At 43.8% G+C, this 21,415-nt stretch overlaps 1 protein-coding gene across 1 annotated transcript; it reads right to left on the reverse strand.

Moving 5' to 3' along the window:
* Nucleotides 1-220: 220 nt before the first annotated feature.
* On the reverse strand, nt 221-14,296 carry RIPK4 (receptor-interacting serine-threonine kinase 4). The gene is made up of 7 exons (XM_010000453.1): nt 13,907-14,296; nt 6,170-6,318; nt 5,323-5,372; nt 4,102-4,260; nt 3,119-3,225; nt 2,414-2,666; nt 221-1,398 (listed from the first exon to the last, which is right to left on the reverse strand). Exons 1-7 carry the CDS (start codon nt 14,294-14,296, stop codon nt 221-223), a joined length of 2,286 nt encoding a protein of 761 aa, XP_009998755.1.
* Nucleotides 14,297-21,415: the final 7,119 nt, after the last annotated feature.

Genomic DNA, 21,415 nt, shown 5'->3' on the forward strand with positions numbered 1-21,415 from the left:
GCATGGCAGACTCCAGCTCTTAGCCTTACATCTGGCCTTAGTCCACGTGCACTCTCACTCGCACACTCAAACACAAGTAGCTTCTGCTGGTTGCACCTCAGTCCACCAGCTGGCACCACTGGTGAGCAGGCCACTGCACAACTGGAGAAGACCCTCAAGAGTCAAGCTCCAGCAGCCTTCTTGCACCAGGTAGAAAGGGAGCAAGTTCTGTACCTTCTGCTTAAGTCTCACTTAACAACACAGTAACTGAGCTATTACTGTTCTGCTGAGCAATCCGTAACAGGGTCTGATACGTGGGTCTCTGCATGTCAGTGTGTGCTCCATGCTTGAGAAGAACCTCAACTGTCTTTGTGTGCCCTCCTCGTGCAGCCAGATGAAGAGCTGTCAACCCTTCACTGTCAGAAACGTTGATATTTTCTGAACAGACAAGTTCTTCTACTACTTCAGAGTGCCCATTTTCCGCAGCAAGATGTAACGCTGTCCTATTTAAAGGGCCTCTGGCTAGAACCCAGGCCCTTTCATCTATCAGCAACTTCGTTGTTGCTAAATGGCCACTGCGAGATGCCAAGTGCAGAGCTGTGTACCCTTCTGCGGTTGCTGCCTCGATGTCTGCACCGTGTTTGAGGAGCAGCCGGGAGGTGCTGGTGTGGCCGGTTTCAGCAGCTATGTGGAGGGCAGTCTGCAAGAGCGCGTTCTGCACGTTGACGTCTGACTCCAGGTCGATGAGGAGGCGAGCGACGCGGTAGTGTCCTCGTTGAGCAGCCAAGTGTAGCGAGGTCCTTCCATCCACGGTCTGCACGTTCACGTTGGCACCCGGCTGCTTGGCCAGAAGCTTTACGATGGGGAGATGACCTTGCCAGGCAGCGTAGTGCAGCGGCACCCAGCCATCCTTTCCTTTGATGTTCACGTTAACGCCTCTTCTCAGCAGGATCCGCACGATGTTCTCTTGGCCATACTGACAGGCTATGTGGATGGGGGCTCTGCCTTCAAAGTCTACCTCATTCAATGATGCATTCTTATCAAGCAGCATTTTGGTGCTGAAATCATCCCCATTTTGGGCAGCAAAGTGAAGAGCAGTCCACTGATCCTCATCTTTGGCATTAACATTGATTTTCCTGGCCATAATCAGCTCCACAATGCTTTTAACTTTCTTCTCAATGGCTATGTGCAGAGGGGTGGATCCTTTCTTGTTTGTGAGGTTAGGGTTAGCATTGTACAGGAGGAGCCATTTGACACATTCTTCTTGGCCAGCTTCAACAGCCAAGTGCAAAAGACTGGAGTTCCCATCTAAAACAATATCAACATCTTGAGGCTGGAGGATCTTCATCAGCTTGCTGGTATCTCCAGATAAAATAGACTCTGTTAGCTTCCTCTTTTGTATGTCTGTAGTACCAATATCTAGATGGACATAAGGAAGAAATTTTTTACAATGAGGGTGGTGAAACACTGGAACAGGTTGCCCAGAAAGGTGATAGAACCCCTATCCCTGGAAACTTTTGAAGTCAGGTTGGACTGGGCTCTGAGCAACCTGATCTAGTTGAAGATGTCCCTGGCTCTTTCCAGGGGGATTTGACTAGATGACCTTTAAAGGTCGCTTCCAACCCAAATTATTCTGTGAAAAACACACCATCACAGTTCTGAAAGCATCAAACCTTACTTGCCCTCGGCTAGCATATCTGGTGGCTACAGCAATGACTTCACTGCAAAGAAATCCCCCACCCCTCGAAGCAGTTTCAGAACAATTTCAGGCCAGTTTTGGAGCCCCGTTTACTCTTACTGCGTTTCATTTTAAACAGAGAACAAAGGATGCTGTGGTAGATCTCCCTGCACTAATCATTGTTTGCCTAACTGGAAAATAAATGGCCATTTTTTTTGCAACACTGGATTGAAAAAAAAGAGGGGTGTGTGCACAACAGGGGTCTTTAGAACAATGTTCGAGGGGTTGCTGAGAAAGTGGCTTGAGTCTTCACAAAAAAGGCACCCAAACCACAAAAGGTGCTCAGACTTAGGCTTAGTATAACTTGAAAATCCACAAACTGAGCTGACCTGACCAAATGGGCATTGGCTTTAGACCTGCTTCAAGCGGGACGCTGGACTTTGTGACCTGCCTTCCAACCAACCTTTACATGACTGATTCTATAATTGCTTTGATGAGAACTCAGGTAACTTCTTTTCAAAAGTAAATGAGATTTATTATTTCTCATTAGATCATGTTTGGGAACCACCTAATTTTTTTATTTTTAAATAACTACCTCCAGTAAACGTATTTGCAGTGCTGACAGCAAGAGAAAGCAAGGCTAGCAGTGATTTCCAGAACGCTATTCTTTATATGACAACTCGCCAACCCACTGAACTCCCGTGCCCCAGTCCAAACAACTACAAAAAGAACAACAAAGAAAACCCTGACCATTACCTGAACTCTCTCTTTCAAAGGAAAGGGAAAGGGAGCCTCTGGATGAAAAAGCTGAATCTACAGATGAAACTCCTGAAAGCCGCTTGTCACTGGAGGCAAGTTTGGACTCAGAAGAGCTGCGGCTGAGATCCTCAGGGCCTTCCATAGTCTGTGAAATCCCCGAATCCAGCTGGGACAACAACTCTGAGAGACTGTAATCCTTAACTGATGGTAGAGCAGGCTCCTGTTTCAGCTGGGATAATGCAGACATCCCCTTCAAGAGAAGCACACGAGCATTTTAGAAAGGTCAGTAAAGAAAACCAAGCATAAGCACAGTTTTTATTAAATGAAACCTATGAATAAGGTCAGTGAAAATTCTCAGATGCAGGAGGGCAGCTTACATCAGCACTCACACAGCTACTGAAGTCACATGGCTCTTCTGTCTACAGCATTGTTTTATGAGCAGTCACAACCATGTAGTTCCAGCCTTTAATTTCTAATTGTCCCACTCTCCTTCAACAGTCTAAGATCCACTTTCACTTAGTCCTGTGCTGAGGTTGTCCTGAGCTGATCCATGCATCTACTGTCACTTCTGCATTCCAGTGCTTCACCAAGACCCACTTCTATCAAGCAAGAAGGTGCTCAAAAGCAGCAAAGAGAAGGTTGTTTGGGAAGTTGCAGGTCACAGAGGAATGTGCTTGAACAAGAGGTGGAAAGAGAAAATACCTCAGGCTGCTGCTCTGGGGAATTCTTGGTGTCCAGGTCCTGAGTTATCATCTCCTTTGTTTCATCTTCTGGTTTTTCACAAAGGGCTTCTGTTTCTGAAGTGATTTCTTTGAAGAAAGCAAGAGAAAGTTTTGGGGTTTTTTTAATAGGAGATTTTTCTGAGATGCCCTGCTGCCTTTCCCTATCATTAGAGGTTAACAGATATGATGTATTGTGGGAGAGACTCCAATTTTGACTCTTCTATCTAGCACCTCATCAGTAGGTACAAGTGTGTAGGCTAAGCAAAAAGTACACAGGGCTGACTGCCAAACTCATTTTCACATTCAGACCAGATTGATGGTATGTGGTGGCTACATTGCAGGACTGTGAAGTGGGAACCAGTCTCCTGCTGGCAGACTTAGATGTATGTTTTAAAAAAACTAAAGGATAGTTCTTCCCTTCAGTCCCCATACCTTGTTTGGGCAGGAGGAGAGGGAATAGGCAAATCTCTCCCATTAATGCTGAGTGAGTAACAGGTGCTTTGAGCAAGTTCAAGCCTTTCACCAGAGTTGCCTTTTATTGGCAGAAAAATGAGGTACAAATCATTTTGTCACAAGAAAACAATTTAGTTTCTCAGCACACAACAGCAAATTTAAAGAGCCAGGGCTTTGTTATGGAAAACCAAACCAACTCCAACTTGGCATATGCCCTGATATACATAATCAGAAATGAACATAATTTCTGCCTAAATGGCTCAACTGGTTCAGTACAGGTCTTATTCCTGATGTGTTTACATAACACTGTCATGGTCAGACTTGTCCCCAGATAATCCCTTCCTCCACAAACAAATAAGTGGCCTGTATCATTGTCTCTGTCATACAGTGTGCTCTATTTATTCTGTCACAGAGGTTCACAGCACTTACCCCAAGGATTAACAAGAGTCCTGAGCAATAATGTGACTCATGGAAGAATAAATGGGCAGCCAAGTTACTAGGAAATCTTACCTTGAAATGTTGGCCGTTCACCAGGATCATCTTGCCAACATTTTTGCATCAGTTTGATCAAGTTATTACATGAATGAGGTCTGGATTTGGAAACAGCAGGTAGCTCTGGGCGGTGGCCTTTAACTACTTTTACCATAATATGTAAAATATTGTTTTCCTCTGTAAAGCAAAAGCACACAAATTAAGATCTCCCCCAAAAAGGAATTATTTATCTTTTGTCTAAGAGTATTAACAGGATATTAGGCTGAAACTTCGTTTTCATGCACATTTTCCAGATTTAGAGTGCATTCTTTCATCAACAGGGAAAAATAAGTTGGTCTTACTCTCCCATAATACATTTGTCAATGCAGTAACACCTACTTCCAGTGTATCAGTTAAAAACAATTGTGACTGAGTGACTCTGTTCTTCTTCCACCCAGAAAAGACTTGGATCCAAAGAAAAAATTTCAAACAGTCCTTTGCCACCTCACTTCAGATTTCCATAACTGCTGTAAAAAAACTGAATCACAGCTTTTATTTAGACGAGGTCCCCGAACTTTTCATAAAGGTGAAGGAAGAACACAAGTCAAGCAGTGCAGTAATGCAGCTCTTGACTCTGAAGTCAACCAGTTGGGCTAAATGGGATCTCTCATTTGGAGAAAAATTAATAGTAGACTGGAACCTGTTCAAACATGTTTGCTATACATAGGCTAGTCATACACACAGGAAAAGTCATAAAGAATAAATAGCTGCCTGCTGAGCCGTACATTTACTGTGGGGTGGAACAAGGCTTATTCTCACAGACAGCTGCTTTTTTAAATTTATTTTTAAAAGAACAAATCTGTACCCACAATCTACAAATAAACTACTGAATCTCTCTACAGAGAAGCTGTTTCTGCAAACAGCACAGCTGGCTGCCAGTTGGCTTTCCTCTGTGCCTTGTTGGCTGCAAACAAGTCAGAAGTCTGCGTAGGCCACACACTAATCTGGCTCTGCACAGCAAACTCCAGCAGAAGGAAAAAGGCGCAGACTGGGGCCCCCTGCGGCAATATGGGCTCTGCCTTCACAATGCAGGACAAAGGAGGACTTAAATTTGTAATCAGTTTAAAAGTATCTACCACACAAGACTGTAGGAATTTGGAGGACGTGCACGTAATCTGGAGCAGGTGGGGCAGGAAGTGTTCTTATCAATGGGGAGGAAGGAAAAAAGTTCCAAAACAACCCACAGTACATCCAACTTACCTGCAAAAGGTTTCTTCTGGGTAAGAACTCCCCAAACCACAATGGAAAAGCTAGAAAGAAATTTTAAAAAGTATTACAGAAAAGCTTTTAAGAAAACCAAATCAACCTACCAAAAAAAGCCAAAAAAACCCCTCATAGAAATGTAAGTTATTTTCCTATGTTCTCTTTCCTTGTCCTTCACTTCTGCATCTAATTCAGCTGATGAACACAAATAGCAAGAAGCAGCCAAGAACCATGATTTGAAATTCTGTTTGATGCAGGGAAGAACCTGAGGCAACAAGCATAAGGACTTGCTGGAGGCTGCCGAGTTCTTGGTAACATTTACCCACTACTCCACACCAAGACTGACAAAATGGGAAAGTAGCACAGCATTACTGTGGATTTTAATTAATATTTCTACCCTGCAAGACAACTCTAAAGAAATACATTCCGTTTAGACTATGAGATATTTTCGTAACCTACAGCTATGATTTCCTTTTCCTAATAGCCTTACCATGAAAGACCTAGTGATGAAATCCACTGAAAATAAGTAAGAATTTTTTTCACAGACCCAAAAAGTAGGTCTAGATGTACCTTTTTAGATGGGGAAATTAAAGGTGGGCAGAGTGCCTCCCATGCCAGTTGCTAGTAAATGTTACTTGGAATGATAACACTCAAAACCCAGGCTCAGCTGCAGTTTTTTCAAAGGCCTCTACACTATAAAGACTTTGTAAAAAGCAAAGCAAAGGTGACCCTTTGCAAGATGAGGCTCAAACTAGATTTAGGGGTTTCATGCTCAGGTTTTATAACCAGAAAAAGAGGGCTTATTTTACAGTACTACTTCTAAGTGTTTTCATAGTTAACTGACCTGTACACATCATGTTTGGTGTCAAAACATCTGTTTTTCTCTTTGATGCGCTCTGGAGGCAGGTACGCAATTGTGCCACACAAGCCGTCCATGCTGATGTCATGGGAGTGGGACAAACCATTGCACTTTGCAAGCCCAAAGTCAGAAATCTGCAAAAAAATGGAGGAGGAAGAGGGGAAGATAAGTGCATGCTACCATTAGACTTTGGAGGTGCTAACGAAAAAATGTTCTGTAAAGAATGACAGATGTAACAGGATGACAACAGGCCACCTCTGGAAGTATGATGCTATGGTAGGCTTTTATTTATGGTTAAGCTAAAAAAAATAAAGCAAGCGTTTTCTTTTTTTGCAAGCAGCAGCATGTTAGCCCATTATATAGCAAACACAACCAACAGTCAAGACAATTTATTGTAATTTCAAACTAGTCAAATTTAGTTAATGCAAACTACGGTAATTATTGGTCCTGCCACCCCCTTTCCTGATGCAACCTCACGGTCTGTGCTACGTGTAAGTGTTCTCAGCACCTGTTTTCAGACCATGAGCTCTCTAGTGAGCACAGGAGAGCTACTCTTTCAGATATCACTGTTACACTGACCATGCCAACAAGGACTAAGCCCAACACCAGAGGCACTAAGTGTTAAAAAAAAAAAAAAAAGCCAACAAAAAACCAAACCCAAACCAAAACACACACGCACATCAAAAACCCACATAGGGAAATCTTTTTGGCAACTAGGAGATATGGCAAGTTGGTGCAGTGACGCAGTGAACACAGCTGAAATGAACAAGTGACAGCAAGTTCATAAAAAGGAAAACACACCTCCACTTTAATTTGAAGTGTCAAACAAATATGCATTCATTTGCTCTCAAAGGCATACCAATCATCAAGCAAACAGATAGGCAAGGAATTTCCTTTGTCTTACTTATTTCCCACTGGTCAAAAATGTCCAATATACTACATGGAAATCTGAGGAAAAGTCAAGTCTTTTTGGACCGCTCAGTCCACTGATTTTTGTCTGCATGTTAGATAAGATTTCCTCCCCCCTCTAACTTAAACATTCTTTTTATCTAATGAGTGCTCAGTTTTTTCAAAGACTCATTCCCCTTTTGATCTTCACAGCTCCTCCTTTGAGAAAGTTCTCCCTCAAAACAACAAGCATCATTAAAAAAGCTTGCTTTTTTTTTATTTTTTTAAATAGGCTCCAACTTCACACTTTCAAAAGTTTCTGTCTAAAGACACCACAAAGCTAGTCATAACATGCACCCATTACTGGAAAGGGAGAAAACTGCTGCCAGCCTCAGCCTCCTGGAGAACAGGCAGGCTACAGAGCCATCACTCTTCAAATGTGAGGAAACTCCCTTTGCCATAAATTAAAAAAAACCCAAAGTAACCCACTCAGCTTCTAGAACATGAACAGGAACAAAGATCTCAATAGAGACATTCTCCGGAGTGGGAGAAATCCTGCACCTTAGTACACAGGTACATCCAGCCTGTTGTCCATCAGTATCTTAATCTGTAGGATAATGTGGGATTGACTTGAGAAGAAAGAAATTAAGGAAGGAAAAAAGAAAAAAAAAAAAAAAGGAAAAAAGGAAAGATCTGGAAGAATAGTTTCTGATGCTTGCAGGGCTACACTCTCAGAGGGCAATTGCTGACCTCTTCAGTAAGCCAAGCACTGGAGTGCAGGAGAGCAGTAAGTAGTCAAGAAACCCTGGGAAGAACTGAATCAACTGCCCCAGTAAGTGCTGCATGAGTTTGGGGCGCTCAGAGCTCCACAGGAGAACAAAGGCACAACCCCAACATCACACAAGCCCGTGGTGTCAGGTTAATAAATGAACCAACTGCTGCAAGTCTGAACAGATCCAGCTTGGCAAAGCACTGCTATCCTTTGATTAACATGAAGCAGAGGCTTGTATGCACCTCAAGAAATCCATATGGCATGCAGGCATAATTAAAGTAATACACCTTCCTCTTTGTCTAAACAATACCAAGTTTCCTACTGTGTAAGTTAAGAAATAAAGATGAAATACAGACCGTACAGCAACACTCCTGTGTTCAGAGCCACCAGCTATGTTACGTGAATATAAAGCTAAGGGCTAAGACAGGAGGCTAAGCACACTAGATAGAAAAGGTCTCAGTCTCAGCCAACAGGCCAAGAAACAGCAAAGGTACACAGTATATCCCCCCACCCAGGCTAGCCAGGACTTTACCTTGTGAACCTGCCGCTGCCTACTGTGAAGGACTAGGTTTTATACCAATCAATAGGAAATTCATCTTTGGGTGAGAGCTTCAATCATACCAAACTCTGCAGAAAGCACTGGAAATTGAAGAATTGTTCTCTTCCAGGCTGCGAGAAAATAGTAAGATTTCGCAGACGCTTTTGTGGCTTTTATTAGTTCCTTTAGGGTAAATTTTCCACGCTGCATGGTGTGTTTAGTCATGCAGTTTCTTTAAACATCAGTGGGAACTGTGCAGTGGGTGGAAGACACATCCATTTAACTTACCTATTTTGCCTTTAAATTGCTTGCCAGGTACCTAATTCTGCAACACAGGGCACCCTTGCTGGTAAAGGTAGTGAAAGTGGAGCACCCCTCCCCACTCCTGCATACCCACTAACCCTTTGCAGCCCACCCCAGAATCTGCCCAGCCCCACGATCCGACAGAAGTCCGTGATCTCACTCCTCACATCAGTTATTTCAGGTGGATCCCACTGTGCTTCAAAAGCATACCTAATATCAGCAGAGTTAAGAGGAGACATGGAGGCGACAGACTGCTTCATGCAAAACACGCGGTGAAGGGGGAGGAAGAAGAGAAAAAACACTGGCCAAAGCCCACACAGACAGTGGGATTGTTCATGTTCAGGCAGCTCACTCAGTCTCTCCTCTTTAAAGGTCTGCATGAGAACAAACACGTGAGCAGCAACCAGGGAGAGGAGCTGCACATGTTTTCCTGCCCACTTCCCAGCAACACTGAGAGATTCCAAGACATTAATATATTTTTTCTCCTTTTTTTTTTTTCTTTTCTATTTTGTTTGTTTTAATTTGAGCATACTGAGCACACAGGCCTTTCTCTTTCTGTAATTTGTGGATCTTCTCATTCTAGTTTGTAAAAAGCATTCACTTGCAAAGTTTTTGATGCTTTGAGTTTATCCAGCTAATTTGTAGAACATTTGTTGTTGTTGTTGCTGTTTAAGTAGGAGAGTATGCTCACCTAGCTACATTTAAGTCAGCTGTTCCCAAACACTGCAGGGATCTAGCTCCCAGGAACAAAATTAGTGCTTGGAAAGTGCTTTCACCAATGACACCTGACAGACCGTAGTAAAGTATGAACTTAGCCTCTGATGCCACATGTCATTTTTCTGCAAATAAGACTCAAGAACCCACTGCAATGAACTCTGGGACAGAGTTCACCAAAAGGTCTTCTTCATCAAACAGGTAATAAATCCATCAGATTAATTTTTAATCACTGCTGGCATATCCACTATTTGTTTCTGTCCAAAGTCTCTGTGAACTTCAACACTGGGAATGCCACCACACTTGTCTACAGGGTTTTCAGGTGTTTGGGTAGAGGGGGTGGGGTAGAGTTGGCCTTGTTTATTTCTTAGACTAGAGGATAAAGCTGCTTGTTTCAATTTTGTTCTTTAAGAAATACCAAAGATATCTAAGGGACTTACATGGGTTACAGATTTGGACTACTAAAAATCAGGAATAAAGATTAGTTCAAATTGTAGACACAAGGAGCATCTGCACAAATGTCTTTACTCCAGTGCTTATGAACACACTTCAGTTAGCTACTAAATTAAGTCATTCTGAAACAGACTGAATTTCCATCCTTTTTTAACCTGCCCTGGAACCTTAACTCCTCAAAACCTGTTTCAGGTGTGACATTTGTAAAGCTGTCTTCAGAAGTATCAGAAAGCAAAGCCATGGTCAAACATCCATTTTAATCCATTGTAAATCTGCATTGCTGTAACAGGAATAGTCTTGTTTTCCTCCTCTGTGCCAGCACAATTAGATCAATTAGAGAACTGATCACAGCGAAAACCAGCTTTGTTGGTTGGGATTAAAGAGCCCTATAACAGCAGCCCCACATGGAAATCTTGATCAGGAAGGGTGGGAAACAGGGAGAAGTGGCACCCAGAACAACAAAGCCTCTTCTAATTTCTAATAACAGAACATTTGCAGCTGATTAAAAATAAATAAATAAGATGGCTGTGTTAACTACATCAGCTACTCTAATAAATAGAGACAACCACTCTTTACCAGTCTTGCCTCTGGGTATTACTTTGACCTACAGTTAACAACCTACATTAAGAAGCTTTCAGATAAACAAATGAGCTGTCTGACTAGGCTTCTTCTAACTCCACACAGAAATTTTGCACCCCCTTCTTCAAATGAAGCCAATACAGGTGAAGACCACAGAGGCGACCTATCCATGTTTTAATAAGACAATCAGCACTGCACAACACAGCAGCAAACTTCACCCTTCACATAACACTGAGGAGAAAAAAAAAATAAAAGCAACTACAATGAGCTTAAAGCAGTGCACAGCTGAGACCAGCTCATCCTGCTTCAAGTTCTTTAAAACAAAATCTGGAAAATGAAAAATAACTGGTGGAATTAGCCTCTCACAGTGTACCCACACATATATACATACACATACGTGTGGGTATGCATGTATAAAACACGTATATTACAAGATAAGGAGCTGCAAAAAACCCAAGTTGAATAGTAAGAGAAGCAAGAACTGACAATTAATGCATTTGCCCAAAAAGTATTAAGTTGGAGGTTGACTTCATTTTAAATAGCTGAACAAAGAGTAACACACAACCATGACATATTGAAGATGACAAAACCTGGAAGCAGAAATAGAGAGAGCATGTGGGCATGGAAGCTGGCAACAATTTAGAATACGAGATTACTGCACAGAGGGGAGGTGGTGTGTTCTCCTACCGAGGGCCCCGAAGAGAGATCACATCGGAGCAGGGAACAAGCAAACTAACAGCTTGGGAGGGCAGCACCGGAATGTGGCATTGCTTCAATGCAAGCTATTGCCACATCACAGGCAGCTCAGGGGAGACATCCAGAATGCGTACAGAGGGCAGGAGAGCTGAAGAACAAAGTCATAAGACATGGTCCAGTTAAGAAAAAATTAGACAGCCTGTAAGTATTGGAAGGGTGCATCTGTATGGAACAGTGGAAAAAGAATCAGTGAGGATCTTGGTGGTCCGAATAGAAGTAACAGGTTGACATTAAGGAAAATAAAATGCAGGCTGATCCCTGCTAGCAAAGCCTGCCTGGGTATGGAATAATCCTCCCAAGGAAACCACAGTGCTTAAGGTGACCAAGATGGAGCAGGACATGGTGTGCAAGGGAGTTCCCAGCTGAGGCTTCTGTTAGGTACTGAGCTTCATGACCACTCACAGGGGAAAAAGCATGCACATATCCATCCATCCTCCAAAAGCCAGCAAAGTCGTACCTTGCATTATACATATAATTTATGTAAATTTAAAAATCACCAAGAAATCCCCAAACATGCCTTTGAAGAAGTTAATATCTGTCTATATTCCTACTCAGTGCTCAGGCTAATCCCATCCTCTTAATTATCCTCCCAAGAACAAAATTGAGCACACACTTATGTAACAAACAGGAGACAGCTTTGTGATATGGAGGCACCCACTTGATGATAAGTTCTGTACAACACTGCTGCCTTAGTCATCATCCTCACTTGGGGCTTTTACAGTAAGCACTGTGCTTGTAAAAGAAGGGTGTGTTTCCATTTAACTAGTAATATGGCACAGAAACATTTCTAATGTGCTCCACTGGAAGACTGTTTCCTGGCTCAAGGGCAAACAGTTTATAAAAGTCTTCACTGCCTCCCAACTCTTCTTTTGCAGTCTTTAACATCTCTTCACTCACCTTAGGATTCTATTAGGGACAGGTCACCTACTAAATTAACACTAACATTTAAAAAGTAAAAAGACTTCAATCATCAGCTCCATTAGCCTGTCAGCAAGAAAATGCACATTAAATCACGCTGCAGGGTCTGAAATTTAATTACAAGTTTCACATCACACAAAAAGAAGGTTTGGGGCCACATTTTTAAAGTGAAGGTGCCTCACAGAATATGTACATCTCTTATTTTGCATATAGGTTCCTATGTCTGCTTTGCTGGAGGGGTTTCCAAGATGCCTGCAGACGTAAAAGAGTACTGGCTGGAAATAGGCTTGGATTAGACCACTCTTTTCTGAACTAAATGGAAAGGGTCTGAAGACTGTAATGTGTTTCATATGCAGGACAAGTAGCAACAGTTTAGGAATGTTAAGCAATGACCTCACCAGAAACTTTTTTTTTTAGTATTCTGCACTTTGCCCCCTTGTATTACATCACTACCCAGATACAGGCTATACAGCAGGCAGAATAACAGGCAGCATTTCAACCTCCTGAAACAGTGAGAAAAATACAGCCTTCCTATCTTGGCTCATGGATGAGTCAAGAATTAGGAATTTAAGAAGTTACGCAAGCAAGCACAAACTTTAGGTAAATAAATACTTAGCAAAGGCCTCTTAGAACCAGTGTGTGAGAACATATTTTTAACAGTTTAGATCTTGATGTGCTGGTCATAATACCATGGACCATCTGTAGATGCCTCCTATCTCAGAAAGAAAATCCTTCAAAGAAGTAAAACACAAAGTGGCCTAGTAAAAAAGCTGAGACTGTCACAGGTATGGTTTCATTAGAGGCACCCACCTCTTATGGCTCCAACCCTCTCATGGCATTAGAAGAGATGCTTTGACTTAGTGAAAACTTCATTTTTTTGAATGGTACAAGACCAAAGCCATTTGGCCAGTTTGAATGGGACAGGAAAACAGAGTAAATGGATAATTGCACTGATAAAAATCTATGACTACTTGTACTGAGCTATATCAGTCAGCCAGAATGATTAATCCTGCAGTTCTAAGATCAAGAGTTTGGCCACTGATTTAAAACAAAAACAAATTAAAATATTAGGAAAATATGGATTTAAGTCTCTACCCTCTCCAAAAGGAAGGATCAGAAAGCAAGCATAACCTTCTTAGTTCAGCTGTCAAAACAGAATCTCCAACAGAGAAGGCTAACAAGTTTGCTAGCTTACTCTGGAAATGGGTAATGAAAAGCATTTCATGCTGATAAAGCCACAAAAATTCCCTTAAGTGATGTCTGGTATGCATACACAGTCAGGACAGAGATACCTCTTCACTGTATGTGCTCTGACCAAATGAAAGAAGCAAATGAGTTGCCTCTGGGAAAGCTTCTCTGGACTCCAGCTGTAAATGAGATCTGGGTATTTAGTGCAGTGTACAAAGCCAGAAGGACTAGAAGACAGAACAAGGTTACCACTGAGAGCTGTGGAAGTGGCACAGATGATTTATAGGTTCATACTGCTTTTCTCTCCCTGCTGTCATCTGCCTCATGACCCTACTGCAAAGACATTTATAGCAGGACCCCCATTAGGTCTCAAAAACAGAGCTTACTGCATTAGCACCCTCCTAAAATTTCAAGAGAGTTCTCACAAGTTCCGTAATTCTACCTTTATGTACCAAAATAGTGCATGAGTCAGGTAGACAAGTTTGGGGATTGGAAGAGCTGTGTTGCTGGGCACTTTTCTAACTCAAAAGGAATGATGCTGGTTTCTCTCAGGGCAGGAGCCATGCAAGAATATCCACAGGTGTGTCCCTGGCACAGAGTGCCCAACACGTACCTTGACATGGTAGTGGGCATCAAGCAGGATGTTCGCAGGCTTGAGGTCCAGGTGGAGCAGCGGAGGGGACATGCAGTGCAGGAAGTTCATCCCCACAGCTGTCTCGTGGATGATGCGGAAGCGCAATTCCCAGGGCAGAGGTTCTGAAGCCAAGAGCTTTTCCAGAGACCCCGTTTCCATGTATTCCATGACCAAGCCAACTGGCTCTTTACAGATGCCATAAACGGGAAGGATGTAGCGGAACTTTGCCATTTCCATCTTCCTGGCTTCTTCCAGTAACTCCATGCGTTCCCTGCGTAGAAGAGAACAGACGGTGAAGGATGGAGTAGCTGTTTCTCCTCCTGGAACATGCATAAAGCATTTCTTATGAAACTGAACACCACTTTTCATGATCACTGCTTGGCTGAACCATCGCTTGGCTACATCTCACCAGCCTGTATACTCCAGGCATATTTCCACATTTACTAACTTTGTTTTATGCTTGTAATGGTAGGCAGCTCACAGCCGCTGAACCACAGGAGAGCTGTGCACTTCAACAGTGCAAATATCCCCAGCATAAAGCCCATCTCCTTGCTTTGATGTTTATGCTGCGCTGTTAAGAACGAGGATGATACATATAGTGCCCAAATTTACCACCACTGTAACTCCTTGGGCTAAAGTCATTAACTTTTTGTGAGTCATAAGACTGAGTTAATCCGGAGAGAGCATGGATGGACACCACTGCTTCAGCTGCCCCGCTGGCACAGGCTGCCACCACACAGACCCAGGCCAGGGAGAAGAATCCCCAGGACTCACCATTTAGGGGAGCAAGCTGCCTGCTGCAGCGAGGGTCACACAGCAGAAGCCTCCTTGTTCTCAAAACCCACATTTAGCAACTCCAAACCTATGCTCCCTTAGCTGCAGCAGATGCTGAGAACTCCCATCACACCATTCCTGGTGATGTAACAGGCCCAGTGCAAGCACGCATAATGAGCACCCCTGGGTTGTTTACGGGTTGCTTTAGCCTGACCTTGCAGAACACTAAGTGACTGAGTGTTACTCAGTGCAAGTTGCAGCCTCCCAGGTCAAGACCCTGAATTGCCATGCCCTTCTTCTGCACCTCACACATGGCCTTTGGCCTCCACAAGGACCCGCTGGGTGTCAAGTTGGAAAGAGGAAACAAGGGTCCTCTCCCCAGGCTGACTGCAGAGGAGCTGCACATGATGGGTAAAAAAACCCAATAAACCTTCAGTCTGTAAAAAACTACATTATTAGTGACGATGGGTAATACCCAGAGCAGCTTTTAGACACAGATACTGATGCATCACTGTTGCTTGCCAACCACCAATTCACAAAGGAAGACACGAGGAGGTCATATAGGTAGTATTTCCTGAACAGATCCTCTCTTACTACACAGTAGCTCTTGTAATATCCCCAAGGCGTATGCACTATTTAATGAAGAGTGTCTGCAGTTACAGGCCAAAATTTTAACATGCCTGGTAAACAGATATTCTGACTTCAAAAGAAAAAAAAAAATAATATTTTGACATCCCCCACCCAACCCATCGGGCATTTTGAGACGACCAGCTCTCCTGGAAGACATTGGGTTTGAAACATAAAGCTCAGCAAGCACATTCACAGCGGCTGCAATAACTGATTAGAAAAAAGGTGCTCATACCCTCTGCAAGGCAAAAAGTTCTGTTGCCTGTTCCCTCTACCAGTCCCTGAGAGCTGGAAAACACCTGGGGACAGAGTCGCAGTTTGTGCCCTCTGCTAACAAGTGATGCCAGTTACCACTGTGAGAGCCTCTGCCATGGCAGAGCTTTCAGTTAAAACTTTTGGATATTTTTTTTTTAGGTTTTTTTGTTGGTTTTTGTTTTGTTTTGTTTTTTTCAATCCAAGGCCAGCTAGAATCACTCTCTGTTTCTAGCAAAAGAAACACCAAGTCCAAACTTTGTGAAGTCTCATCTTCCTGTGCTTCCTTCACCAATGCCTAAGGTGACCCACAGGGCAACACACACCATCCATGCTGAAACGCAGCCTGCAAGGGACCCTCAGTGCCCCCATGTGGGATCGATTTCAGGAGCTATCATATAGCCCTTAGACTCTACATTAAGACAGTCGATGACCCCTTCCCCTCTGCTTTGCCTGCTGTGGGAAGTGCAGAGTTCATGTTGGCCCAAGACAAGGTTGGAAATGCTGCCTGTTCCTCACCAGCTGTAGCAGCTTGCACCAACCCAATGCAGTTAACATTTCAAGCTAGGGGCGAGTCTAGCCTAGCAAGAAGAAACAGACCTATTTCAGAGGCAAGGTCAGGCTGAAAAGTGATATATGAAGGACTTGCACACTGGAAAGGGAAAAAAAAAAAAAGATAAGGGAAATCTTTTCTATTAACCATGTTGGCTCCTGCTGCTCCCTACAGCAACTTTCTTGTGAAATAATTGCCTTTGTAGACAAGTACCCAGTTTGGTCTTTGGCACGCTGGAAGGGAGTGCCTATGAATAACACAACCAACTCCTTGCCCCCAAGCCACATGCATAGCCAGCATAATTCACCAGGCTTCGGCGGGCTGAGCTCTGGAGTCAGGGATGTAAAATACCTGTCTGAGCCCTCCAAGGCAAGGCAAGAATCCAGCAACAGCTAAAGCCTAACAAGAACCACTAGACGCCCAGGGTTGGGATTCCCAGGCTAACAGCCTTAGAGAGTATCACCAAGACCAGAGATCTGCTACTTGAAATGGGGCACTTTTCCTACAAAGAGAGAATATCCAGTTTCAACAAAAATTTTAAAACCTCCCTTTCTGCTTGGACCAGACCCAGTTAGTTGAGTGAATTAACTGACTAATTAACAGACAAGTGCCCTTTACCTAATCTGCCTGTTTAAATAAAAACCCCAATACAGCAATTGCCACTTTCGTCATCTTCCCATATCCAGAGCTTCAAAACTGAATCAGCCAGTGATCTGGTATAGCCAGGGAGCCATGTCAGTTTTCAAATACAGGCCCCTGTCATCTTCAGAAAACAGAAAAGAAAAAAAAAAGACAAATGAGATGAAGAGAGCCAAAATACAATTCAGTCATCAGCCAAGTGCTGCAGTGCACTTACATTAATTGTATTAACACAAACAGATCGTTAAACCAAGATCTCCTCCATCAGGCAAAGATGAAAGGTCTTTCCCTTTCCTTTTCCAGTAGCACAAGGTGCTACTGGCACTCGGCAGTCTTAGGTGTTCTCAATGTACCCCATCATCTCAATATGCAAGTGCTAATGCTGCAACAAAGGATCCTGTAGGTATCCCTTCAAGCCCACATTTAACAGATCAAAGTATGGGATGGGGGCCTTTTGCGCTCAGATACTCCTAATGCTTAGAAATTATTCTGCACTATCACCAAGATATCACACAAAGTTGAGGAAAAGGAAAACTCCTTACGAGGTTTCTCAGTCAAGAGGCATGGGAGTAGCCTCTGTTGTAATGGAGTTTCTTATTTAGCAGGTACACAATTATAGAGTCAGAATTATCTTCTCTAAGCATCTTGGCTCCATTCCTCTCCTCCTTCCCCCCCAGTACTATATCCTAAAGGAAAAGCTTACACACAGGACAGCTGAGCTCATGTAAATCAAAAAAGTGCACAAACTTTCCTCTGTAATGGTATTAGAACACAGGGGTCCACACATCAACAGATCTAGCACTGGGTAGTATCTTTGTCAGAAAATAAGTAAACGACAGATCAGACATTTTCAAAGCAATCAGAAATAGTATGAATGGGGGATCTCTGACATCCCCAAAACAGCTGTCTGCTTTCCCTCTAAGTCAAACCCCGAACTGACAGGGCTGCATTCTTTGGATTCTCCTAGAGACACAGGGGACTTCACGTCTGTCCACTGCCTCACTCCCAAGGGACCAAGGCCCAGTCCTTGCACCACAAACCCTGCCACAAGAATAGCAAGAATTATGACTATATCTACATTTGCACGTATTTCATCTTTATGCCCCAAGGATAACACTGTGTTATAAAAACACAACCTTAAACTCACAAGGCAGTACTTGCAGCTTTATATTGCCCCACCGCATTTCCCTAATGGAGTCTGAGACAGGGCAGTTAAAGTTGCTCCAGATAAACTTAAAAAGCCATGAAAACCCGTAATGGGGCCATTTGTGTGAACCACCTCCAGACACAGAGCAGCCAGGTTTCTCCCAGCCAGGGGAAGATCCAGCCCTACACAGCCACGCTGCTCTCCAGTGGGGAATGCAAGTTACTTCTTTAATAACTGCTGGTGATGAAGATGGAAGGGGGTTGGAACTAGATGATCTTTAATGTCCCTTCCAACCCAAACCATTCTGTGATTCTGTGGGGTCCACAAAATCATGACACCCCCAATTTTTTTTCAGGGACTTTTTTTCATCTGCATCATGGCAGGTGTTTAAGGACATCCCATGACCTCTGCTCTGCTCTGCAATGACCTTCACACTGCTGACTGATCCTCAGAGTGGAATGCAAATAAGAGAAGTCATTGCATGGTCAGGACAGAATATGTTTGGTGGAGGTCCTTCTTACAGTTTAAAAAACATCTCAGCCCTGCTAACAGATCTCTGCTGCATAACCCTGGTTCAAGAGGACTGCAGGTTAGCCCAGACAGCTAGGCTCATCCCTACCCTTTAAGGGGCACAAAGGGAGTATTAGGTTCTACCTATACATCCAGATGCCACCAGAACATTCATCCACCTTTGTCACCTAAATAAATGCAACATCTGCTAACAGCAAGGCATTTCCAAAACCTCCTAAATTTCTAAATCCTGCTCCATTCCTAAATGCAGATCCTGATACGGGAGGTATATGTAGGGCTTTTTTATTTGTTTGTTTCCTGCCCCCATGCTCCCAATGAAGAAGCCAAGACCTTTCCACCTCCACAAACCCTCACCAGCAAACACCTCCAGCCAAGAGCCCTCTCCGGGAACCGTTACATCATTCATACTCATCAAGGTCTGCACATTTACATCCAGCTGCCAGAAATCTACAAAGGCTTCCAGGTTGTTCTCTGTCGGCTCACCACTCTTTTTCTCTGGATGACACTTCTATTCTGGCCAACTGAAGTAAAGAGAAGAGACTGTGCTCCCCATTGCAAGTCCTGGGGGAGACTTTCTGGGTCGCATACTTTTTTTCTGCAGGCTTACACTGAACCTCCCCGCCTTGAGCCAGATGTGGGAATTGTGCTCCCAGGAGATAGAAAGTGGGAGCAAATAAGGTGTTAGGAATGGAACTTGGCTCCATCGCCTGAGACAGCTTGGGCTTAAAGGTAAAAAACAACTTGTGGCTGTACATTAAGTTTTTCTTCTGCTCGAGGCCACTTGGCCCTACGGTGTGATAACTGCCAAGGGAATTACTCCAAATATCTTACTGTCTGCAGAAACACAATAAAAGAGACTACAGAGTATCACCACCACCAAGCCATTACAAACAGGGTTTTAATGTGGTACCAAATAAATGAAGGAGAAGCCTCCGTGCTTTTCAGTTAATGTTTCCAATACCACCAGTGATTATTCTTCTAAGTCGGCTGCTTCACAGGCTTCCAAGAAACAGCTAGTCAAGTTAATCTCCTGGATTACCAATCTAATTACATAGGCTTGTTTCAACCTGAAAACTAAAAAGGTAGTGTTTTATTTTGTCTGTGCCCCTCCACACCACCATTTGAGTGTCACAAGCTCCTTAGAAGAGTTTCAGGTGAAAAGTCTCTTCGGGGGCAGTGTTACCAACGACTGACAGGGGTTTGGTAGAGCAACCTAAGAACCAATGGAGAAGCATGTACATATTCAGCTTAGCTGCAGAAGCAGCCATTCCAAAGGCCAGGCACTCCCCAGTTTTTAATGAGTACTCCCCTTAAGCATGTGAAGGATAAATTCTGCAGTAAAACAAATAAATTACTGTTTCAAGGCTTTGTTTGTTAACATTAACGAGGACTGCAGGAACCCCATGCCCTCAAAGTTCCCAAATGCTTTTTTTTTTTACTGTGTTGCATGTGCTTCTGGTGTCTGCAGTATATGCACACCTCATAGCCACTGAGGGACAGGTGATTCTCTATTGCACATTAAATATATTAATAGAAAGATGGGGTAGCAACTCTCAAAATTAATTTTTCATATTAAAATAGGTGACAGCATCCTTTGTCTCAGACTGAAAATTAACTTTCTAGATGCATTCTGCAAATGAATAGTATAAAAAATATTCTAGATTATTTTTTAAGAGATGTTTTAATTTAAGTGCAAAATGTGTCAGCTACAGTAATATTTTGAGTAGGCCTCAATAAGCATCAAGTCTGAAATGCACTTTTTTGAAATGCAAATTTTAATGGTAGGAGGGCTTGCAGGTTAACCCAATAAACCTTGAGGTCTTTTCCATTTTATTCACAGACAGCACAGTTACCCTGCACATGTATTAAACTCTCCTCACTTTTAAAAAAGGGACATTGTATTTTATTGACTATATTATATAAGCCATGCCTACAGGAAAGTCAGCAATCCAGATGACAGGCAAGATGCCCCACTAGTAGCTTTGTAGAAGCTGGGCTTACACACACTTTCAATCTTGGGCCAACTCATCTCCCTCCTCTTGCAGGAGCCGCAACAAGGGAAACCTTTTGTGACAGAACCAACCCACATCTCATAAAATGAAGAGCAGAATCAGCTCATGAGCTGGCTGAGATCCCAGAGATCAAGGTGGAGATGGAAACGCTCCATGAACATGACTTGGGCATACCCACCTCCCTCCACACAGGGTTCTCATACAGTACAGCTCCACAGCAGGCCACCCAGTGAGGGCTAACCCAAGGGAGAAGTGCTGGCCCTGACCTGGAGCTAGAGCATGTGTTTCCCAGCACACTTCCCTCCAGCACCCGGACCACCAGCGCGCCCCAACGCCCCCCGGCCCAGCCAGGGTCTCCGTAACATGGGGCTCACAACAAACACATCTGCAAATGCCAGCCATGGGACCGGCTCTCCTCAAGGTATGGAGGACTCTGGCTGGAGCCAGACCTGACAGGTCTGAGAAGCCCCTGGATCCCATGCAGCGTTTCCACCCCATCCCGGTGGGCACCACCTCTGATGGCCTTTGGAGCTAAAGCCCCAGCGCAAGCCAGGACAGGCACGAGCAGGGCAGGGAAAACTTCCCGAGCGGCTCCAAGGGAATAAGCAAGACCCACACTGCAGCCGAGTGGTGGCTTTTTCCGAGCTGTTGCAAGTGGGTTAAGCAACACCAGTTATTCTTTGAGGAAGAGACCAGATCCATTACACACAGTGTAACTCCAGGTGTTGGTCCGGGCTTTGCCCAAGTGTGACAAAGGCCACCTTTTGCCTGTGGAACATTTAATTGCGCGGCTCTGCCTGCTGCCTTTAGTCAGACCTTCATGCCCGTCGGTGCTGTTGGGTAAACAAGAGTGGCGGGGCGGGCACGGGGCTGTGCAGAGCGAGCCCCCCCGGGTTCTCCGCGGCTTCCCCGGCCGCACCCGTTTAGGAGCCGCCTGGAGATGATCGATCCCA

Source organism: Chaetura pelagica, unplaced genomic scaffold (genome assembly GCF_000747805.2).
Source record: "Chaetura pelagica isolate M959 unplaced genomic scaffold, ChaPel_1.0 scaffold244, whole genome shotgun sequence".
NCBI lineage: Eukaryota > Metazoa > Chordata > Aves > Apodiformes > Apodidae > Chaetura > Chaetura pelagica.